General features: G+C 35.8%; 1 protein-coding gene across 8 annotated transcripts in view; it reads left to right on the forward strand.

Moving 5' to 3' along the window:
• Positions 1–23,694, forward strand: part of Dmd (dystrophin) — a 2,621,826-nt gene that overhangs the window by 1,163,892 nt on the left and 1,434,240 nt on the right. For all 8 annotated transcript variants that reach the window (XM_029534042.1, XM_029534043.1, XM_029534037.1 and 5 more), the window contains exons 8-9: positions 19,821–20,005; positions 21,116–21,247. In XM_029534042.1, the coding sequence (XP_029389902.1) occupies positions 19,821–20,005; positions 21,116–21,247 (317 nt within the window). The remainder of the gene's footprint in view (positions 1–19,820; positions 20,006–21,115; positions 21,248–23,694) is intronic.

A 23,694-nucleotide genomic window follows, 5' to 3' on the forward strand; every position in this document is an offset into this window, starting at 1 on the left:
GGATGAAGTGGATTCTAGGGTGGGTGGAGTCTGCAAGATCCTAGTCTAGCTGGCAGAGGGCCTGGCCCAGTGGTGGTGGTAGTGGTGGTGGTGGTGGTGAGGGGGAAAAAGCTTCCTCAGAGGATTTTAATGAAATGGCTCATTTAGATGAACTTGGATTGTGTGCATACCTTTATTCAGGGTGGACAAGGGCTACATACAAACCTTGGAATGTGAGAAGGAGTTTTCAAGGTAAATAAAATCATTGGCTGAAGGTCAAAGCACTGTGAGTGTCTCATATGTATGGAAAGGCATTCTAGGAATCCCAGGTATTTGCTAGGTGGGTTCTTAATGGGAAAGAGGAAGTTGATCTTGTAGGTTTTCCAGGGACTATGTGACATTGGTCAGGTAGAAAATTGGATTTCTGACTCTGTATATCTGGCAGAGAAAAGGAAGTACTGCTAAGCAAAGGAAGTTCACCATTTTGTGTCAAGCTCAGAGGAGCTATCTGGACATGGTGTGCTACTACTTTAGTAGTGAAGTCTAACATCTCCACCTGTTTCATTTTTTAATGAATGGGTGTCATCGAAAGTCCTCAGCCTCTATCTTGGGAACTGTTTTGTATTGAACCAGAACCCAAGTGAGTTTTGTAATGCTACTTATCTTCCCTTCTAAAACTTGGGTGAGGCAGGGTAAGCATCAAAATATAACACAGCTTAAAATGGAGGGCTAATGAGTGGTGGGAGTAGGGAAGACAAGGGATGGCTGAATCAACTTAATGGCTTAATGGATTGAAATCTTGAGAGCAAGTCTGTATAGAGTTTTTTGAAGGTATTATTATTGGTCTCAAACATCTGACTCATTTACATAGACATAAGATTTTTTTTCTCAATTTCTATGTAAGTATATCCATGTTGAGCAGTGTTTAGATCAAGTGATCTCCTATTTAGGAGTATGGCCCTGGGAAGAGAGTTAGTATTTCACTAGAGGGATCCAAGTCTATTATCTGTGGATGCCAATGCCTTCTTAAGCTTGTCCTGAAAGTCTCCAGATAGATGGTGTATCTGAAAAAAAAGACAGTTGTTGTGGCCCAAGCATTTCCAAGAAAGTTTGCATGTTCTATTCCTTCCAGCAAAGAAAGGCATATCTCTCATCCTTATCTGGTCTGCAGACTTTGTTTCTTGTAGAAATAATACTGTTGAATAGTTATTAACAAGAGTGCAGAACCCTGACAGGGGAGTGGCAAGGGGATATCTGTGCTTAGTAGCAAGTTACAAAAATGATTATTGAGTTACTTAGACAGAAAATGGTAATGGAGTGATTTTACCTTTGTTTTCTTATTTTAATATTTTCCACATAAGTGAATATCAGGAATCTTTTCAATGCATTTAAATATTTAAATATATTTAAACATTTAAATATATAAACTGGATTCATACTGTATACCATGGCATATTAAAATTAATATATGTCACATCAATGTTAAGCATAATACTGTCAGAGTCTGAGACTTTCTTGTATGCTATAAGCAGACATATCGGCAGAAGACATAGGGTATGCAGACTGTCAAACTTAAAGTAGATTATAATTATCAAAAATAATGATGAAAAGTAGGAAAGTTACAAAAATATTTTAAATGAAATTTTAAGTCCTTGAGAATAAGCTATTTAAATATATATATGTACATAAGAGTTTATATTTATATATATGCTAGGATTAAAATATACAATATAATATAATTCATTTGGTTATAAAAGCTTAGCATTTTAAAAAAGGTATATGCTTATGAACTTCTGAAGAATTTAGAAATGTCACTGCATAGAAACTAACTGGGTACTGACTTACTGATAAAATTATTTAGTTAAAGAAATGAAAAGATGCAGGATCAGGTATACTACATACTGGAAAAGGTGGGAAGGCACCATAAAATAGTATATAACATATTCAAAGCATACTATATATATCTAAAACTTCATAAGAAAATGTGTTTTTTCATTATTTTTCTTTACAATTCACCAATGTATGTTTCATAATTAGTTTAAGATTTGCAACACTCAACTTTCTATTTTTTCCTTGTTTCAATTAGTAGAAAGTGTCAGAGTTGAGAGTTAGTATAATTGTTTAATGAAATATGTTCTCTTTAGTGCAAGTTTGGTCTGTTTTGTTCTTCATCATATAATACTCCTTTGTGCTGAGAAGGAAAGTAATAAATAAAAATTAAAAGAATCTCAAGGCCTGAAGTAAATTGCACTGTGGTATTTATAAATCTCTAGAGCAGTGGTTCTCAACGTTTCGGGGTCAGGACCATTAGAAAAAAAAAGGTGCGCTGACCCCTGGACTCAGGTGAGATCGCCATTTTCTCTCAGGTGACTCTCTAAGGCAGGTGACTCAGGAGTACACAGGCTACAGAAGCAGCAAAACAGCTAGGACAGGGTCCTAGGGGGCTACATCTGCAGCCAGGAGGTGGAGCTGTTCCGCAGCCCTTTGTGCTGTGGTCCTGGCAGGAGAGGGCTGGTCTCCCAGGAGTACTGACACAGGCTTATAGACTCACAGGAGGAACAAACTCCAGCCAGAGACAGACTAACTAGGGGACACGTGGACAGCATCCTAATTAACAAAACCAGAAATGAAAAAGGGAGACATAACAACAGAATTTGAGGAAATCCTAAAATCATCAGATCCTATTAACAAAAACCTATACTAAACAAAACTGGAAAACCTGGATGAAATGGACAAATATCTAGATAGATACCAGGTTCCAAAGTTAAATCAGGATCAGATTATTGATCTTAATAGCAGGAGTGGGTGGGTTGGGGAGCAGTGGGAGGGGGGAGAGGATAGGGGTTTTTCAGAGGGGAAAATGGGAAAGGGGATAACATTTGAAATGTAAATAAAGAAAATATCTAATAAAAACAATGAATTTATGAAATTCTTAGACAAATGGATGGATCGGGAGGATATAATCCTAAGTGAGGTACCCAATCACAAAAGAACACACATGATATGCACTCACTAGTAAGTGGATATTAGTCCAGAAGACCAGAATACCCAAGATACAATTTGCAAAACACATGAAACTCAAGAAAAAGGAAGGCCAAAGTGTGAATATTTTGATCCTTCTTTGAAGGGAGAACAAAATACCCATGGAAGGAGTTACAGAGACAAACTTTGGACCAGAGACTAAAGGAATGACCATCCAGAGAATGCCCCACCTGGGGATCCATCCCATAAACAACCCAGATACTACTGGGGATGCCAACAAGAGCTTGCTTACAGGATCCTGATATAGCTGTCTCCTGAGAGGCTCTGCTAGTACCTGAAAAATACAGAAGTGGATACTCACACCATCCATTGGACTAAGCACAGTGTCTCCAATGGAGGAGCTAGAGAAAGAACCCAAGGAGCTGAAGGGGTTTGCAGCCCCATAGGAAGAACAACAATATGAACTAACCAGTACTCCCAGAGATCCCTGGGACTAAACCACCAACCGAACAGTACACATGGTGGGACTCATGGCTCTAACTAGCTGCATATGTAGCAGAGAATGGCCTAGTTGTTCATCAATGTGACAAGAAGCCTTTGGACCTATGAAGGTTCTATGCCCCAGTATAGGGGAATGCCAGGTCCAGGTAGCAGGAGTGGGTGGGTTGGTGAGCAGGGGGAAGGGGAGGGGATAGGGGATTTTTGGAGGGGAAACTAGGAAAGGGGATAACATTTTAAATGTAAATAAAGAAAATATCTAATATATATCATATATATACATATATATGTATATATATTCTTCTAAATTTTGAGAAAAATGGAGAGTTTCAAGATGAACTTTTGGTGACCTAATGTGACTTTCATTTTACTAAATTCTCTAGGGATCTAGGGATGCAATCATCATGGCACACTTTTGAGAACTATGTCTCATCATTTCTAGTATTTCCACACTGTCTACTTGAATCTAAAAGGACTTGAGCACATTTTTCTGTATATATCCATTAATATGATTTTTCAAAATGTTTTTAATGCAAACCACTCTACTGTTTTGTACCGTGTATAAGGCAACACTTGGAGAAAATGAATGAAAGAGCAATTGAAATCGAGTATAGTCCATCTAAGCTTAAAGTTTGTCATCACTCATAGGCATCTTGGTTAGCCTACTAATGTGCTGAAATTTAGAAATTAATGTGTCTTTGCTTCTCACAACAATATGATGAAGTTAATTAAACACAAGTTATTCTTCAAATCAAGATTCATTTTTTTTGAGAGTGTGAGCAATAATTTAAGAAAATGCTTTAGGATGCAGTAAGAAGCACTGGCTCTCCCTGATTAGCTTTGTCTAAGGTCACAAAATGAGGAAACGGGAGTAGATATGTAGGAGTCTATTATTTTCCACTTTAATCAGACAATTGCCGTCTGGCTGTGTGACCTTGGATGATGTTCTTAACTCACAAGAGAGTACTGAAGATTAAATGGGGAAAGGCTATAAAAATTCCTTGTCTGTAACTGATGCTCAATAGAAATTGATTAAATATTAAACAATCTCCTTCACATAATTGTGTGGGGAGATAAATGCTGCTTGTTCATGTGCTTTCTTCCACTTCACTAGTTCATAATTTTCAGTACACATCTGACTTTATGCTCATAGATGACTGTCATAGTGAGCCTTCATTCCAAGCAATGATAATTAACTATATTCACACATTAACTGTTTCAATATAAAGAAATTCAGTTCATGCTATTCACCAGACAGACAGTGGGAAAATAATTCAGAGAAAGTTCCTGATTTGTAGTGCTAATAATAGCTATTTCCAACTTAATTGTGGGACTACTTTCTGGTCTATGTATTGATAAGTGATATTGTTAGTGTGGAATAAGTAATATAATTGTACAACCCTAGACTTCTTTGTCTACCTCTGAAGGTTTGTGTCTTGCTATAAATCAGGGATGCAATGTATATAGTACACATGAGTCTGCTGTTAGAATAACATAGCATACTGTTTTGTAGTGAACTTTATTTTTCATCAAAAGAATGAGCACTAATATATAATGTAGTGCCATTTTTGATTTCCGCTGCTGTGCTATAAAACACTCTGATCAAAAACAGCTTCAGGGAGGAAAAGGTTTATTTCAGTTTACACTTCTAGGTAACAGTTTATTACTATCACTGATGAAAATCTGTTTAGGACCCCAAGGCAGGAACCATAGAGGATGGATGCTTACTGATTTGCACATGCTCAGTCAGCTTTCTTATGCAGTCTATGACTGCAGCTTAGGATATCGCCACCATAGTAGCCTGGACCCTCCCACATTAAAATCAGTTAGGATGGTCTCTCACAGATGTTCTCTCACAGATGATCTCTTTTACTTCAGTATTCTTTTCAATTGAGGTTTTATTTGCTCAAATAACTCTAGGTGGCATCAAATTGACAATACATTCTAACCAGAACAAACAGCAAATACACCAACTGGTGGCATAGACTCTCAATTATATAATACACAATCTATAACTATATGTTTCTATAACTGCAAGTTGGTTTTTAATTGTTTATATTGGCATCATGACAGATATTTGAAGCATGTGTTATCCTGGCGTATTACTAATAGTATAATGCCACTTGGGGAGAAGAAATTGTTATGTTCTGCCATATTATATCCCATTGATTATTGACCAAAACATACTATTTCAAGGTATCAATTTATTCTTACTGTGACAGAATCACTAAATGAACAAAGAAATAAAAAACTATGCTCATCCTAATTATCATAAAGTAAATAAGTCCATGTTAGACAGAGGAACTGCTTTGGTTTAAGCTTCTTGAAGTAAGGTGACTAACAAATGCATCTGTGAGGAGTTTCATTGTGCACTGTGGTGTAATAGATATCAGTTCATCAAAATTGTTAAAAAATAATGGGTAAATATTTTAGATCAAGGTATAAATAAGAGTAATGACCCTATCGAAGACTCCTAGCAATGGAGGATATGGAGCCTGAACAGGCCATCTCCTGTAACCATGCAAGACTTCCAGTGGTGTGACTGAGACACACACCCCATCTCAAATCCTCCTACCTGAATTTTTTTTTCTTTCTGGAGGAAAGGTGGCACAGAACTTATGGGAGTAGTCTAACTTGAGATCCATGCCATGAGCCTGAGCCCATGCCTGACATTCCGTGGAGAGTTAAGAGCCAGACACTGAATATCCCAGAGTCCTAGGATAGAATTAAAGTCAACAAAATGGTTCCTAATGATATTCTACAATGCTTATAGACTAGAGACTAATGTAATTGTCCTCAGAGATGCTGCATCCAGCAACTGACAATAATAGCAAATGCTGGGACCCATAGTCCCACTTTAAGCACTTTGTGGAATCAAAAAGAGGAAGAAGGGATGTAGGAGCCAGAAGGGTCAAGGGTATCACAAGAATATGGCCCACTGAATGAAATAGGTAGGGGTCATGGGGGCTCACAGAGACTGACATGACAATCAGGAAGCCTAGATGGATCTGACTTATGTCCTCTGTTTATGCATTGTGTTTGCTTAGCTTGCTGAACTTGTGGGAGTTTGAACAGTGAAAGGTTGACTATCTCGAAATCTTTTCCCTGTTTTTGTGACTCTTTTCCCTCCTACTGGGTTGCCTTGATATGAGAGTATATGTATAGTCATATTATAACTTATTAGGTCATCTTTGGTTAACATCCCGTGAAGCCTATTCTTAAGGGAAATGAAGGGGAATCTAGGAGAAACAGGAAATGGGAGAGACTAGAAAGGGGAGGGAGAGGAACCTGATATTGGGATATATGAGAGATGGACAAACAAACAAATGAAAAGAAAGAGCAAAGACCAAGAGATGTAACAAGAGCCTCTCTTATACGCAAAGACAATACAAGGTAAATATCTCTAAGTTATTGGACAAAGAATAGAGAAATGCCATTACTGTACAATCAGCAAATTATGACATTAATCATGTATCAGGGCAGCTTTAGGAACACTTCAAGAGCTGGTGAGATGGCTCAGTGGGTAAGAGCACCCGACTGCTCTTCCGAAGGTCCGGAGTTCAAATCCCAGCAACCACATGGTGGCTCATAACCATCCATAACAAGATCTGATGCCCTCTTCTGGAGTGTCTGAAGACAGCTACAGTGTACTTACATATAATAAATAAATAAATCTTTTAAAAAAAAGAATAAGATTATTAAGTTTTAATTCGTCATTTGAAAAGTTAATGATGGTTTTTGAACACAAAATGATGCAGAGACATGAAAGCAGTCAAGGTTGGGCATATTGAATCCAGAAGACAAGGATCTTTGATGAGATAGTAATAGTGATCATAGAGAAAAGTAGACATATGCAAGCATTTAGACACAGAAAATATCTCGCTTGTTAGTCAACCGAATGGGAATGGCAAGATTCAGAAATGATGGAATAGCATAAAAATATCAACCACACTCTCGTGGTACAACACATGAATACCATTTCCATATAAGGACCTGGAGATAAATGGAAATGTATGTACTGTAGAGAGAGCGAGGAGTTGAATCTTGGTTTCAGTATAGCTGACTATTTAATAATCTTTCAGAACTTGAGAGGCAAGAAGGAAGTCATAACGATTTAGTTAACGTGTAGTATAAACAATTTAGCATTCATTTGTCCTTATTATTGCACACTGTTTTATGCATATGCAGTCTTTTTCAATAATTATTCATATTCTTAACACTCAATAGAGTATCCATAAGAATTTACTGTTATAAACTATATGCAATTTGTATAAAACACTCCATTTTTACTTCTAATTTCCCTTCTTATTAAAAATAGACTTTTTTCATATACTATATTCTGATTATGTCTTGCTATCCTCCAACTCATCTGAAATCCTCTCCATCTCCCATCCATCAAAAATCCACAACCTTTTTTTGTCTCTCATTAGAGAGCAATAAACATCTAAAGAATAATAATTAGATAAAAATAAAACAAAAACCTGAAATAGGACATCTCCCATAGATGCAGACACACACATTCATAAACAAAGGAATCCCTGTCTGACATCAATGGGAGGGGAGGCCCTTGGTCCTCTGGAGGTTTAATACCCCAGTGTAGAGCAATTCTGAAAGAGTGGGGCAGGAGAGGGTGGGTAAAGGCATAGAGGCAAAGGGAAGGAAGGAGAGAGAGGTTGTGGGATGGGGGGNTTGTGGAGGGTAATTAGAAAGTGGAATATCATTTGAGATGTGAATTAATGAATAGAATGATTAATTAAAAAAAAAAGCACAAAATGGGAGCCAGAATGCATAAGCACACAATGCATAAGCGGAGGACATGAGTTTGTTTGTTTGTTTGTTTTTAAATTTTATTGTTTATTTTGTTTATTTACATTTCAAATGTTATTCCCCTTCCGGATTCTATCCACGAACCTCTGATCCCATCTTCTTCCCCCCTGCCTGCACTAGGGTGCTTGCACACGCAGCCACCCACTCCAGATCCACCACCCTAGCATTCCCCTATGCTGGAGCATCAAGTCTTCACAGGACCAAGCCTCCCACCCCCTTCTTTGATGCCAGACAAGACCATTCCCTGCTAAATAAGCAGCTGGAGCCATGGGTCTCTCCATATGTATTCTTTGCTTGGTAACGCTGAAAAAAAATTATAATACAAATAACCTCCAAATGATGCCACTGAGTCAATTTTCTGTTGGCCATCTACTGCTAGGCATAGGGCCTGCCCTTAAGAGAGATTTGTGTCCCCTATGAGACTGTGAGACACCAGTCAGGGATGTGTCCAGTCTCATGGACTAGGCCTCAAATCTAAACATATATTGGTTGATTACTCCCACAAACTTTGTGCCACCATTTCTCTATCAGATTTTGCAGGTAAGTTATCATTGTAGATCAAATAGTTTGTAACTGGTAAACAATTCTTTTGATTTTTTTGACTATTTCACATTATTGGTTTTGTTGTCTTTTATTAAAAGTATTATTCCTCCCATTGATGGCTGACTAGGTCATCCTCTGCTACATATGCAACTAGAGTCACAGCTCTGGGGGGTACTGGTTAGTTCATATTGTTGTTCCTCCTATAGTGTTACAGACCCCTTTAGCACTTTGGGTACTTTCTCTAGCTCCTTCATTAGGGGCCCTGTGTTCCATCCAATAGATGACTGTGAGCATCCACTTCTGTATTTGCCAGGAATTGGCATAGCCTCACAAGAGAGAGCTATGTCAGGGTTCTGTCATGAAAATCTTGCTGGCATATGCAATAGTGTCTGGGTTTGGTGGTTGTATATGGAATGGATTCCTGGGTTGGGCAGTCTCTGGATGGTTTTTCCTACTGGCTTAGCACCGAACTTTGTCTCTGTAACTCCTTCCATGGGTATTTTGTACCCCGTTCTAAGAAGGAGCGAAGTATCCACACTTTTGTCTTCCTTCTTTTGAGTTTCATATGTTTTTGAGATTGTATCTTGGATATTCTAGGTTTCTGGGCTAATATCCACTTATCAGTGAGTGCATATCATGTGTGTTCTTTTGTGACTGGGTTACCTCACTCAGGATGTAGTTGGTTGATAATACATTATTCCTTTGACATAATTCTATCTGATGCAACTGAAAGTTTGTTAAATTTCTTACTCAAATGGTCAAAGATCAGAAGAATTAACCTAACATGTGTACATATACACAAAATTTACAAGTTTTAATACTATCATATTGACCATATAATCAACAACTATGTTTAAGATTTAGGCTTAATATGCTTAGGGTTCCAACTCTTACTCTCTTTTGATAATGATTTTATCCTGTTTCATGTTTGTAATATTGATAACAAATGCTTTTTTATTGTCATAAATAAAAATTTCATGGTAAAATTGTATTATTGTCTTCAGTTTTGCTTTGTTTATGATTTTGATACTTACTGTCTCTGGCACTCCTATTTTTCTTTGCTGATATGCTGCATTGGATTATCTATTTCTGTGAAGTTTAAATTATGTTTTAATTGGGAAGATATGTATCATTCACGCATATTACTGAAAACCCCAAACCATGCACAAATGAAATTGTGTTAATACTATCGAAAGCAGAATATGTCTCTGTGACTTAATATGTGCTTAAAACTTGCAAGTATATTCACTGTGCTTCATCAGCATGTTTCCACTGATGCTTTAGATACTATGTGAATCCCAGCAGTAGTCTATTATGTTTCTATTGGATGATTATAAAACTCAGCAGTAGTTCAAGAAAGAATCTTTTACTATCCATCATATTATAATTTTGGAACTTTGTGTGTGACAAGATTTTGTTAAGCTTTGTACCATTTCAACTAATGTAGCATGTGATACCTGGTGCTAGAACACTACCTATCATATGTGTTATATAGTATGTTATCTGATACTTGTTTCTAAAATGATTAATTTTATATTTAGTTTCTGCCTTACAGTAATAGTCATTGGCATATTTCTTTTACTATTGTTCTTATACTTTTGGGCATATTACCAAATCCAAAAGCATGCCAGATAGAACCACAATAATCAACTAAATTTGTGTAACTTGAAGTAAACATCACCATTCTGACCTTATAATTTATCAATTATTACTTCTAATGCTATGAAATTTTAAGTATAGAAATATAATATTTTGTTGTAGCTAAAAATATAGGACCTGAGCTTACTACCCAAACTTACATACTTTTTCTAGAAGTGGGGAAGAAAAAAAATCTGTTTGGCTAGGTCAAAAGCAAAGCACAATCCCAGCAGAGGTGACAATTAAGGAAGCAGAGTTACATGTCAATAGACTTTTTTTCTCAGATGGTAACTCCAATAGTTCTTCATACAATAGACATGTAGAAAGAATTGTAAGAAAGTACCAATATTTTTCTATAAATAGTCTGAGACCATAACTTATCAGTTTCAAATTGTCAGGTCAATTCAGTTTCTGTTGTTCCAGTTTTAAATTATATACAGTGAAAAGCTATTCTGATATTTGCAGCACCTGAAAAATTTATAAATGTAATTTCACAGGGTACACTCTCAATGAGTAACTTATGAAATGATTAAGTTTTTAATTTTTATTGAGCTGAAAATGTACAGACACAACATTTCATTAACACGACATCATTTTCTCATGGGCAGTATTTCTTCATTGAAGAACTTTTCCACTTATAGTTTATGAAACATGGAATATCCATTAGCGTGAGAGTTTCCATTTAATTGATATTTCTGTAATTGATGCTGTTCATTATTTGTTCTAAGAATATCTAAAATTAATAGGATAACAAATTTCATTCTAATCCCTTACCTAGAAGTCCAGTTGGTATTGGAAAACTACCACTGGTCATCTCTTCACAGATTGCTTCCCTTTTCTAGAGGTTGTTATAATCTAATAGCTCAACAGTTAGGAGTGGAGCCTCATTTGTTCTTTATCTGTTCTACAATTTAATTTTGCCTAATATTGTGCAGGTCTTGGGCCAGAAAACTCAGCAGCTGTGAGTTCATCTGTACAATCAATATCCATGTCAAGTACAGAAGACAGACAGTTAATATTTTGCCCTAAATAGGATGCCTTTGCCATCCATCTTACTAAGGCTCAGAAAATACCATAGAAGAGGAGGCAGAAAGAATATTTAATTGTTTTATGTGAATATTTATTTATCTATATCTCTAACTTCATCTTTCATGATTTACCCCCCTACAATGTAATTAAATGAATACAATTTCTTTTAATACAGTAATTTTATCAATATAATTTCTACATGCTATTATTTATAAAATTAAATACCTGATATTAGGATTGTGCTTGTATATTAATGATTATCAGGATATTTTTTAGTTAGATGTAAAAATAACTAAATGGTTTTAATTCCAGGGTTTAATTCTTAGCAATATAGCTAAGAGAACAGGGATCTTGCCACTAGGCTGAATGAACTCAGTTCTATCTGTTACCCACATAGTTTAAAGAAATAACCAATTCTTTCAAGTTTTCCTCTGACTTTCACATATTCACTCACAACACACAGACACAGACACAAACACACAGAGAAAGAACACACAGACACACACACACACAAATGTAGAAGTTTTATGTATATATGTTTCTTTCCTGTTTTTTCTTGTTGTATTTATTTATTTATTTATTTTTATTAGATATTTTCTGTATTTACATTTCAAATGTTATCCCCTTTCCTAGTTTCCCCTCCAAAACATCCCTATTCCCTCCCCCTTCCCCTGCTCGCCAACCCACTCACTCTTGCTTCCTAGCCCTGGTATTCCCCTATACTGGGGCATATAAACTTCACAGGACCAAGGGCCTGTGAATGGATCTGGAGGATACTATCATGAGTAAGATAACCCAGTCACAAAATAAAACACATGATATGCACTCACTTATAATTGGATATTAGCCCAGAAGCTCAGAATACTTAAGATACAATTCGCAAAACACATGAAACTCAAGAAAAAGTAAGACCAAAGTGTGGATACTTTGATCCTTCTTAGAACGGAGAACAAAATTCCCATGGAGGGAGTTACAGAGACAAAGTGTGGAGCAGAGACTGAGGAATGACAATCCAGAAACTGCCCCACCTGGGGATCCATGCCATAAACAACCAACAAACCCAGTCACTATTGTGAATGCCAACAAGTGCTTGCTGACAGGAACCTGATATAGCTGTTTCCAGACAGGCTCTGCCAGTGCCTGACAAACACAGAAGTGGATGCTCACAGCCATCCATTGGACTAAGCACAGGGTCCCCAATGAAGGAGCTAGAGAAAGGAACCAAGCAGTTGAAAGGCTTTGCAGCCTCATAGGAAGAACAACAATATGAACTAACCAGTACCCCCAGAGCTCCCTGGGACTAAACTATCAACCAAAGAAAACACATGGTGGGACTCATGGCTCTAGCTGCATATGTAGAAGAGGGTGCCTTAGTCTTTCTTGTCTTTCTGTTCTTAAGTACTATGAATTTTGAGCCACTGTTTTCTATATGGCTGGATCATGGTGATAATTTTTTCTTGCGACATCACAAGCATATTGAGAAGAAGAATTACATGTTTAAAAGAAGAAATAATTTGCCACTTCACATCAATAAATAAATAAACATTGTTTTGTTTTTATTAGTGTTATTTAGGGAACTGAGTCATTTTTATCAATGTAAATTATTTCCACAACTATATTTTAAAGTCCTCTAATGAGAAACATTATTATTAAAGGATAGAAGCAATATTAGCATCAGTGCACAAAATACTAAACATAGATCAATTAATATTTTTAGTCTGGTGAAAGCATTATTTTTTCAGATTGCAAAGGAATTTAAAATTAGAGCCCCTGCACACGTAATTATTTCTCATTTTGTTGTTCATTGTCATTTAGTGACTTGAAAATGGAAAATACACATATCTTGAAATCGGCACCAAATGTAAAATGTGAAAACTGAAAACAATTGAATTCCTTAATGATTTAGTTAATGCTCTGATGTTGTCTACAAGCTGCCAACTTTACCTTTTAGAAATCATTCCACTAAAGCAAAAACACGTGGAAATTTCAAATCATAGGCTAGTTCACTTCCTTTGGTGATTGTTTTTAGCATTTATATCCATATGAACTGATATTTTTGCAACCACCAATTTCAGTTTTGCTAACATACATGTCCTTACAGTTTTCCATTAAGGATGTCTGACCATACACTTTTCCTAGTTCACCCATGCCTCTTCTCTTTTGAAAAGTGAACTCATTATTTGCTTTGTTGGTTTTGTTTGTTTGTTTGTTTTTCCTTATATTAACTCTTTAGAAAATTCTACAAATTTATTTTTATGATGATGTCTGAATGGTAACCCCTAATTTAATTGAAAAAATAAATCTTCTCTTAAAAAGAAGACTGTGCCATTATGTACTTTTACACATATGTTATCTTTAAAATCTTGGTTCTTTCCTGTTAAATGCGATGGGCATTAAAATACAGTATTTTAATTTCTTCATTTCCCTGAGGAAAAAAAATCTGGCCTTTGATTTGGATGGTCTAGACATTTCAGAAGATTTCCCAGAAGTATTTCAAGGTTATGCTTGGCAGCTGGCTAATCATATATTCCAGAATTTGACTGCCCAAGACAGGAATAGTTTTTTGGTTTTGAGGTTTTTGGAAGGTATCATTTTTATACCAAACTCATTGACTTTTCAAGGGTGTGGGTGCAATGAAGAGTAAATTTATGCCACTTTTTTTTATCTCATTTGATCTTTGTAGATTCTTTCATTACAATGAAAAATATAATTACCTTACTATAATATTGTGTGTACTCAATAGTAAGCATATATGAGATAAAGATAGATTATTTTCAATCTAGCAATATACTCACTTCATTCATAGAAATATTATTGGATGGAAAGTCTTCATTTCTAAAATTGTTATAAATGCCAATATAAATTAGAAAATATATTGCTTATTTGCTAAGGTGCTGGCATAAATATATTATTAAATATTCTTTTAAAACTATCATTCAGTGTCTCTATAATATCCTACTTAACAATATATTCAGTCTTTCATTAATCTGGGAAGTTTTGCTTGTTTTTATATGAACAAAAGGTAACTGGTTTGTTTGCTAAGAAATGGTTTCCTTTTCTCATCAAATTTACATGAAGTTTGATGTAAGATTCTGAACATTTCCTGTAGTTTTTCTAGCACTATCATTAGATGAAGATGGCCTTTTGCTTCACAGATAAGGGAATAGGAGCAAAAAATTTTGAACATACTTTATACACACACACACACACACACACACACACATGCACATACACACATACATTGAAGAGATGTATTTTTAAGAAATCTAGTTCTAAAGTCAGAATTTCTCCTTCAAATGAACTCTACTCATATCTAATATAGACTCAGTAATCAATTTACAAGTACAAATGAATGTCGTCTTTGAATTTCAGCAAATGATTAAGCTATCCCTAGATATTATAAACAAAAACATAATACTTACTTTATTACTTACTCTCATAAGAAAAAAAATGATATTCCTCAAGCAGTCCTTGAAATGAGGGTGTTTCCGAATCAGCCATGGTGAGTGCTTGCCTATTGAAGACGTTATTTCCAAGTTGTGAGGAGTAGGTACAGGATATGACAATATTCACAACTGAGAGAAGCTCAATATAGCTTTTAAACTTGATTACTCAGACACTAATTCTCTTCTTAATAAACTTCCATTCTAAATTTGAGGTTTATTTGGTGCAAATTTACTCAAGCCTAGCAGAATTCCAGAAGGGAGTCGTTGCCACTGCTTTTGAAACATGATAACAATCCCAGAGTCAGAAAGTTTCTTTTCATTTTTCCCTTACAGCTTTATTTATTTTTTAAAATTAATTTATTTTTTACATCCTATATTCCATTCCCTGCCTCCTATCCATCCTGTGACTGCTCTACATCCCACACCCTCTCTCCTCCCCCTGTCTATAAGAGGATGCCCCAGCCCCACCCTACCTGATGTCTAAACTCCCTGGGGCCTCCAGTCTCTTAAGGGTTAGGTGCTTCATCTCTGAATGAACACAGACCTGGAAGTCCTCTACTGTATGTGTGACAGAGGCCACACACATACAAGCTGGTGTATGCTGTCTGTTTGGGGGTTCAGTGTTTGAGAAATCTCAGGGGTCCAGATGAATAGAGACTGCTGGTCCTCCTACAGGATTGCCCTTCTCCTCAGCTTCTTTCAGCTTTCCCTAATTCAACAACCATGGTCAGCTGCTTCTGTCCATTGGTTGGGTGCAAATATCTGCATCTGACTCTTTCAACTTCTTGTTGGGTCTTTCAGAGGGCAGTCATTATAGGTCCCTTTTTGTGAGCTCTCCATAGCCTCAGTAATAGTGTCAGGCCTTGGGACCCCCCATTGAGCTGGGTCCCACTTTGGGCCTGTTGCTGGACCTTCTTTTCCTCAGGCTCCTCTCCATTTCCATCTCAGTATTTCTTTCAGGAAGGAGCAATTATGGGTCAGAGAGATGACTGTGGGATGGCAACCACATTCCCTCACATACCCAGTCTTCCTGCTGGAGGTGGGCTGTATAATTTCCCTCTCCCTACTGTTGGCCATTTCATCTAAGTTCCCTCCCTTTGATTCCTAGGAGTCTCTCACCTTCCAGGTCTCTGATGCATTCTGGAGGGTCCTGTCAACCTTCTGTTTCCTGAGATTGCCAGTTTGCATTCTTTCTGCTGGCCCTCAGGGCTTCAGTCCTTTTCCCTCACCCAATACCAGATCAAGTTCCTCTCTGCTTTGCTTGCTCACTTCCCCCTAACCCCATCCACTTTCCCTCCCAGGTCCCTCCCTCTCTCCACACTTGTGACTGCTTTCTTCTTTCTCCCAAATAGGGCTGACTCATCCTTACTTGGGCACTTCAGCTTGTTGACTTTTTTGAGTTCTGTGGACTGTATCTTGGGTATTCTGTACCTTTATTTTCTGCTCATATTCATTTGTTAGTGAATACATACCATGCACATGCTTTGGGGTCTGAATTACCTCACTCAGGATGATATTTTCTAGTTTCATCCATTTGCCTGCAAAACTTAATTGTTACTTGCTATAGTAGCCATGGAACCATCAATGCTCAGCTGTCTTCCTCTGCGTTATCCTTCATTTTATGCAAAATTTATTAGTCCCTTTATAAAGCAATTTGAAAATTGGATGATGTTAATTGTGTCATTTTTTAGAATATTTTATCATCCCTTTCATTTAATTGCCTGCTTACATTGAAGTTAATTCATTCCTCTTCTTTCCCCCATTTTTATCTACACAAATCCAGTCTGCACATACTAGTCTTACTTTCCTAAAGTTTTCATAGTATTATAGTCTTGTTCAAAAATAACCATTGCTTAGTATGTTGACTGAAGGGCCACTCTTTCGTTTGCTGTAGGTTCTCTCTTCACTGTGTAGTCGCTTTCGCTCTCCTGAATATTTTCAATGAGTTGATATCCAGTGTGTCAGTTCTTCCAATTGTATTCTAATTTCTTGAATTTTAACCAGAAAGTTATTACCTGTGACAAGATCTTGAAATATTACTTGGGATTCCTATATTAGACACAATTGATTCATTTTGAGTGGAGTTGTTTATGTTTTTTCTGTTTTCCTTTACATGTATGTCTTCGTGTGTGTGTGTGTGTGTGTGTGTGTGTGTGTGTGTGTATGCGTGTGTGTGTGGTTGTGTGTGAAAGCATATTTGTGGGGAGGTGGCAGTGTTCATATGAGTCCTTTCAGTCAGAGGCCAAAATTTCTTGTCCATAATCATCTTTAATCACTTTTTTTTTTTTTTTTAGTTTTTTAGTTTTTTTAGTTTTTCGAGACAGGGTTTCTCTGTGTAGCCCTGGCTGTCCTGGAACTCACTCTGTAGACCAGGCTGGCCTGGAACTCAGAAATCCCCCTGCCCCTGCATCCCAAGTGCTGGGATTAAAGGCATGTGCCACCACTGCCCGGCTATTTTTAATCACTCTTTTTACATTATCCAATGTGGCCAGGTCTCTCAAACTCAGAGACCAAACATGTGCTTAGTCTTGCTACCAACTTGTTCCAGAAACCCTCTAGTTCCACCTTCATGAGGCTGTAATTACAGATGAACTACCACAACCGTTGGACATTTATGTAGTTGCTAGTTCATGGGATCTAAATTCTTGACCTCATGCATGAGCAACAAGTGCTTAGAACAATGAGCTTTTATTTTTTTACTGAATTCACAATTCACACTCTATATGAATTTCTTTTACCCATCTATTATCATCTCTTATTCTATTTCTCCACCTCAAACATTTATTATTCCTCCAAAGACCCTTATACTTTGAAGTTTATTTCAAGTTTGACCTACTTTGTTTAATAGGGATTCATTGCATGGGCACAAGTTGGACTTACTTACTGTATCCTGGGCAACTTATCAGTGGCTCCATCATTGAAATGAATGACATGATTTTTCCTATCACCCATGAATTGTCCATAGTCCCTCAGTAAGAAGTATATCCTCATTTATATCTCATCATGAATGAAAGAGTGGTGACTATATTAATCATCTGAGGGCTTTATGCTTTGGAAGCTGCAGTTAATTTGTGGGTGAAATGGTTATGCCATGTCTATAAGATACAACATTCTTACTCAAACTCTGGCTCCTAACTCTGTGCTCCATCTTCTGCAATATGCCTTGAGCTTTGCAATGGGTAATACAGATATCCTATTTAGGGACAAATGTGAGGGATAGACATTTAGTTTCCTCCTTTCACATATTTATATCCAGTTTTTTTATCAGTACTTGTTAATTAAGCATTGGAAATTTTTTACATAATTAACTGGCTGTATGTGTGAGGGTTGAATTCCAAGTCTTCTAGTATTCATTTCTGTGTCTTATTCCTTTATAGGACATATACTCTAGTGTTACTAAGTCTCTGAAATATCTTGTATTGCCAGGCATTACAATGTTTCCAAGAATCTCTACAAAAAATATGGAAATGACAGAGACTGTTGTCTACCTAGACAGTCATCCAAGATTCACATTACATTTTTAAATGTGTTCCACAGGTACAATAGCTTATATAAGAGTTGAATCATATATACATAGTATGTTGTAACAAAATATAATGCTAAATATGTATTAATACACAAAGTCCATACTAAACATAAAATGTTTAATTTGTTAATGGTCTTTAGTCTAAAAGTAGATTCAATAATCTACCCTTCTATCCTGCTATTCCTATATCTCCAAAGTGTTTGATGTTGGAAAAGACAACCCAATAAGAATGAAATAGTCTCAAGAGCAGTAAAAACAGCCAGAGATGTACTCTTCCCATTGTTAGGAGTCCTACAACAATCACCAAGCCATTGAGGCAATGTAGGGCCCGGACTTCCTCTTGTGGCATGAACCTCAACTTAAACCAAACATTGGATGACAACTCCCACATGTTTTGCACCAGCATTGCCCTAGCACATTTCATAGGCAGGGTAAATTATAGGATTGTAGGTTGAGGGTTTTGTAGCTGGGTTGGTGTGCAGGTTTCTCTTTCCACAGCTTGCAGAGTACTTTTCCATGCTAAAGAGCTGGAACACAGGAGTAAAGGTCCTAATAGGCACCAGCTTGACCTCTTTACATTCCAGGAGCTGTATTGATGCTGTTCTTTGCAATGATATTCTGCTGTCAGTTTTCAGAGAGTGAGCCTCTGTCTTAGCATTAGCGTAGAATCCATGAATATTACCCAAATGAGGAATCCTAGTACTGGAGGATATGGAGTCTGATCTGGCCATCTTTTGTAGCCAGTCAAGACTTCTAGTGGTGGTTCGGGGTTATATTCTGTAGAGTTCTTGGCTGAGGGGGTCCCATGGAGATTCCAAAGCAACCAAGGCTGATGTTGTTTTCATTTTTATTGGTAAAATACAAGGCTCATTTTAAGACAAAGATATTTTGTTCTGCATATAAATTTATAAGAGAAAAAGTGATTAGAAGGTTTAAAGCATTAAATCTTTCCTCTAATTATTTAATTATAAATGCAAAATTTTAATTAACATACCAATATAACTTTCCATAGAAAGAAAATGTAATTAAAAATAGTTTATTATCTAATGAAAGCTACTCACTTAGATTAGCTAGTTTCGGCCATTTTACTTAGGAAATAAAGTATTCTAGAATGAAGTTTTTATGTGAAGAAGAAAAAGAAATTAACTTTAGTGCTCATCTCATTGGTTTGCCAAATTGCAAGGACATTTTAGGCCTGATTATCATGTTCTAATTAGTCTTTAGAGGACGTTCATGGACAAACAAGTGCTCATTAATCTGTCTTCTTCCTGTAACATTGATTTGTTCATTACCCTTTCAGAGTCTCAAATATAGAAACCAAAAATTGATGTTTGCTGTTAATGTGCTTACAGATGTTGCTACCACTTATCCAGACAAGAAGTCCATCTTAATGTACATCACATCACTCTTTCAAGTTTTGCCTCAACAAGTGAGCATTGAAGCCATTCAGGAAGTGGAAATGTTGCCCAGGCCATCTTCAAAAGTAACTAGAGAAGAACATTTTCAATTACATCACCAGATGCATTATTCTCAACAGGTAAAATAGGACCACTTATATGAGAGAGGTTTTAGTTTTATGTTAATTGTTATGTATAACTTTCACATACATGTATGTAATGTGTATACTTTATGTAGCAATATTTATGTGTGTATAGCATTTCCTTTGTACAAGAAGACTCTATAAACCTTGTAAACCTCATGTGACACATATAGTATAATTTTCACAGAATGTTATTAAATGCATAACTATCAGTATGTATTATATTAAATCAATTTACAATATATAGCATATTATATTTCTACTGTATAAAGTGATATAAAATTAAAGAAAATCTCATATATGCATTAAACAGGTTTGCCATCAATCATGGTAAAGTACAGAAGGCCAGTCAAAGAGAAAGGACAAGCTTTTTGTTCAAAACTGCATTTTAAGTATGTGGTGTTGACTATGACTTAATAGTTTTTTATTATTAAAAGTAACATTTTAAATAACATAGTTTAAATCCTGCTTACTACCTATTAAATCAAAAATATATGTGTATATGCTAAAACTGTTTCATCATTGTGATAAGTAAAAAGGAATTCTACTAACTAGATTTTTTTCTAATTCTCAGCAGTAGGTATCCTGGGTGTCTTATTTTCCTAAAAAAAAAAAATCAATGTTGAGAAAGCCTTTAACAACATTTTGCTAAAGGAATTCAAAGTTCCTGGGCCTAATCTTTGAGTCTCTTGAGCTAGTTCTATTTATATGCTCATGAAAGCTTCAGTCCATACCAAGATATTGAACTGATGAATTCTGGCTTTATTTACTTTGAGTTCAGAGGAAATTGCTTTTGCGTGCCCATTTTTGCTAGACCTTAAAATCTCATGCTATAGAACTGCTGGAGTTATATCCCTGTGGAAACTGAGTGTTAAATCCTACCTTCATTATCTTCTCAGTGTTTTTCCTTTCCATAAAGAGCAAAGCTATGAATTTTTCCATTAAAATTATTAGATTTTACTGTCATTTGTTTGCTTAATATTAAGTGTTTCATTTCAACCTTTGAATTTAATGTTTTGTTTTCTTGTGAGTTTGACAGAAGTTCTTTCCAATTACTAATCCCATTGTCACTCTTCTCTCTTCTTCTCTTCTCCAACCTACTTCCAGATCACAGTCAGTCTAGCACAGGGCTATGAACAAACTTCTTCATCTCCTAAGCCTCGATTCAAGAGTTATGCCTTCACACAGGCTGCTTATGTTGCCACCTCTGATTCCACACAGAGCCCCCATCCTTCACAGGTCTGTCAATATTTACTCTCTCTATCTTCCTTACAGATCAGGGAAATTCTTCCCAGAAGATTTAACCATTCTTTTACTTGTTTGAATACTTTAGTGTTTTCTTTTATTTATTTATTTATTTATTTACTCACCCAGAGATGTTTTGTTTTTCATCCTATTATTAAATCCTCTCCCATATTGCGGTTGTCATGAGGCCTATCTAGGGTTAAAAAAAGTTGATTCTTAGGCAGTGGATCTCAATAGTAACATTGTATTCCTAATATAATTATAGTTACAAGAGTCTCTATTACAAAATCTACCAATGTTTATAAAGAAGCAGATTATCATTTAAAACTTATGTGTCAAACTCACTTAAAATCTCTGAATATATAAATAGTATGTACTAATCATATTCATTTTATTGTTTTTGGGGAATTATTTTTAGATGCCTAGTTACCTTATATGTAAATGATACACACACACACACACACACACACACATATATATATATATATATATATATATATATATATATATATATATATATAAAATTTTAATAGTATTTGTAAGAAAAAGTTTCATGCAGACAACTTAGATTCTGTGAAAGCTTTAACACTTTTTTTTTAAGAGAGAATTTTCTATTGAGTTTTCTACCATATCAACATAGAAAACCTAAAAATATAACAAAAATGCCCCATATGTGAGTATGAAATCAAGTATACTAGAATTTTCCAGCATTATCTTCAAGAAGAAAGCTTTATTTGGCTTAGATGAGCAGTTTGAGACATCTTAACTAAGAGACTTTAATCAGACCTACACGAAGAATAGTGAATTAGCATTATAGGCCTGATCTAATCCTATTGGAATATTTAAAGTACACATTTTAGGAGACTCATTAACTTTTTTTTTTTTTTTATGTTAGTGCATTTATCGATCTATCAGCTAATTGACAGATGAGGCTCAAGGCTGTATACCATGAAAGATTTCCCTCAAAGGAAACATCTGTTTAGGGGCAGAGTCAAGACTTCTCACCTAGGACAGTTTTCTTACAATGCTGAGTAAAGATGTCTGAATAAGAAAGTGTGTTTCACTATCCTTCATTTTAGGTTTTACAAATACTTGTTCTGTAATTTCAAACAAGGGTCTTCAACAGTGTCTTCCTTATCAGTAAATATGAATATGACCCTGCCTGTTACTGAGGGCTTATATCAATGGTTTTGGCATGAGAAGTACTATTTTTATTGCCATTTTCAGTTTAAATTTATCCCCCCTTCTCTCCACAATCCAACCCCTTAACTCTGTTTTATCTCTTTCCCATGGAAACGACTAAGATTTAAGGGATATATCCAACATTCTGAAACAAAGAAGCATAAGCCAAGACAAAGATAGAAGAATTTTCTCCCTCATTATCACTTTACTGAGCTACAGTCTCTAGGTTTTCTCTAATGCCTGTTCTGGCAGCACATTTTCCCCTCATTACCACTTCATTAAGGCCTTGCCTGGATATGACTTCTTAATGAAATAGTTGCAAATGATCTTACAATCTGCAAATTCATTTTTCTTCACTTTACCTTTGTCTAAATATTACTAAATACACAATATGTCATAAAATACAGTGCATTTGTGTTATAGGATACAAACTGCTGAACTAAACCTAATGTTTAGCTTTCAACAAAAGAATCCCCTACTGATTTTGAAATACTCTCCTACTTTTGTTGAAACTTAAGTTAGAAGAGAAGAGCAATGATGTGTTGTGATTATTGCTAAAAGAAGCACATTATAAGTTGATACTTCACACAGTTGGATTTGAGAACATTGTTTCCCCACTATCAGAGTGTTCATTTTTGTCTCTGGATGATGGAGCCTACTTGTCATACTTGCAGTGAACTTAAATTTCGTTGGAGTAGAGTACACCAGGTTTTATGCAAGTAATTGGGGATATGTGGGTAAATACCAATCTAAATTTTTGTTATAAGACAATGCTGAGCAGGTAACTTTCATGTATAGAAAAAACAGAAACATAAATTATCTTTACTGGTCTCAATATCTCAGATAACTCCATTATGTATATCTGTCTCAAACCTGAATTTTTTGCTTAACTTTTTAAATTGAAGTATTGTCACTTAGGTATAAATACCAAATACCAAATGCAAATGATTTAACCTGTTGATTGTATCATCTAACTGTTGTAGAAGAGTGATAATCAGTTTGTAGCTCTACTCAATTCCTTTTCTTATGAATTTGCGCATCATGTGTACTTGGTTCTTAATCTTCTTATATTTTAAAAATTTACAATAATATTTAATCATTGGGTTTCTCAATGTATCCATATCCCATCTAAAATTTCTGCATGTAGACACAGCATTTGCATGATTTCTTTCCCTGGAACCATGAAGATGTTTTGCTTCCTAATATATTTCTTTTTACCAACTACCACCTGTAGACTTGGCTTTTTTTTTTTTTCATTT

This window comes from Mus pahari, chromosome X (assembly GCF_900095145.1).
Source record: "Mus pahari chromosome X, PAHARI_EIJ_v1.1, whole genome shotgun sequence".
Classification (NCBI taxonomy): Eukaryota; Metazoa; Chordata; class Mammalia; order Rodentia; family Muridae; genus Mus; species Mus pahari.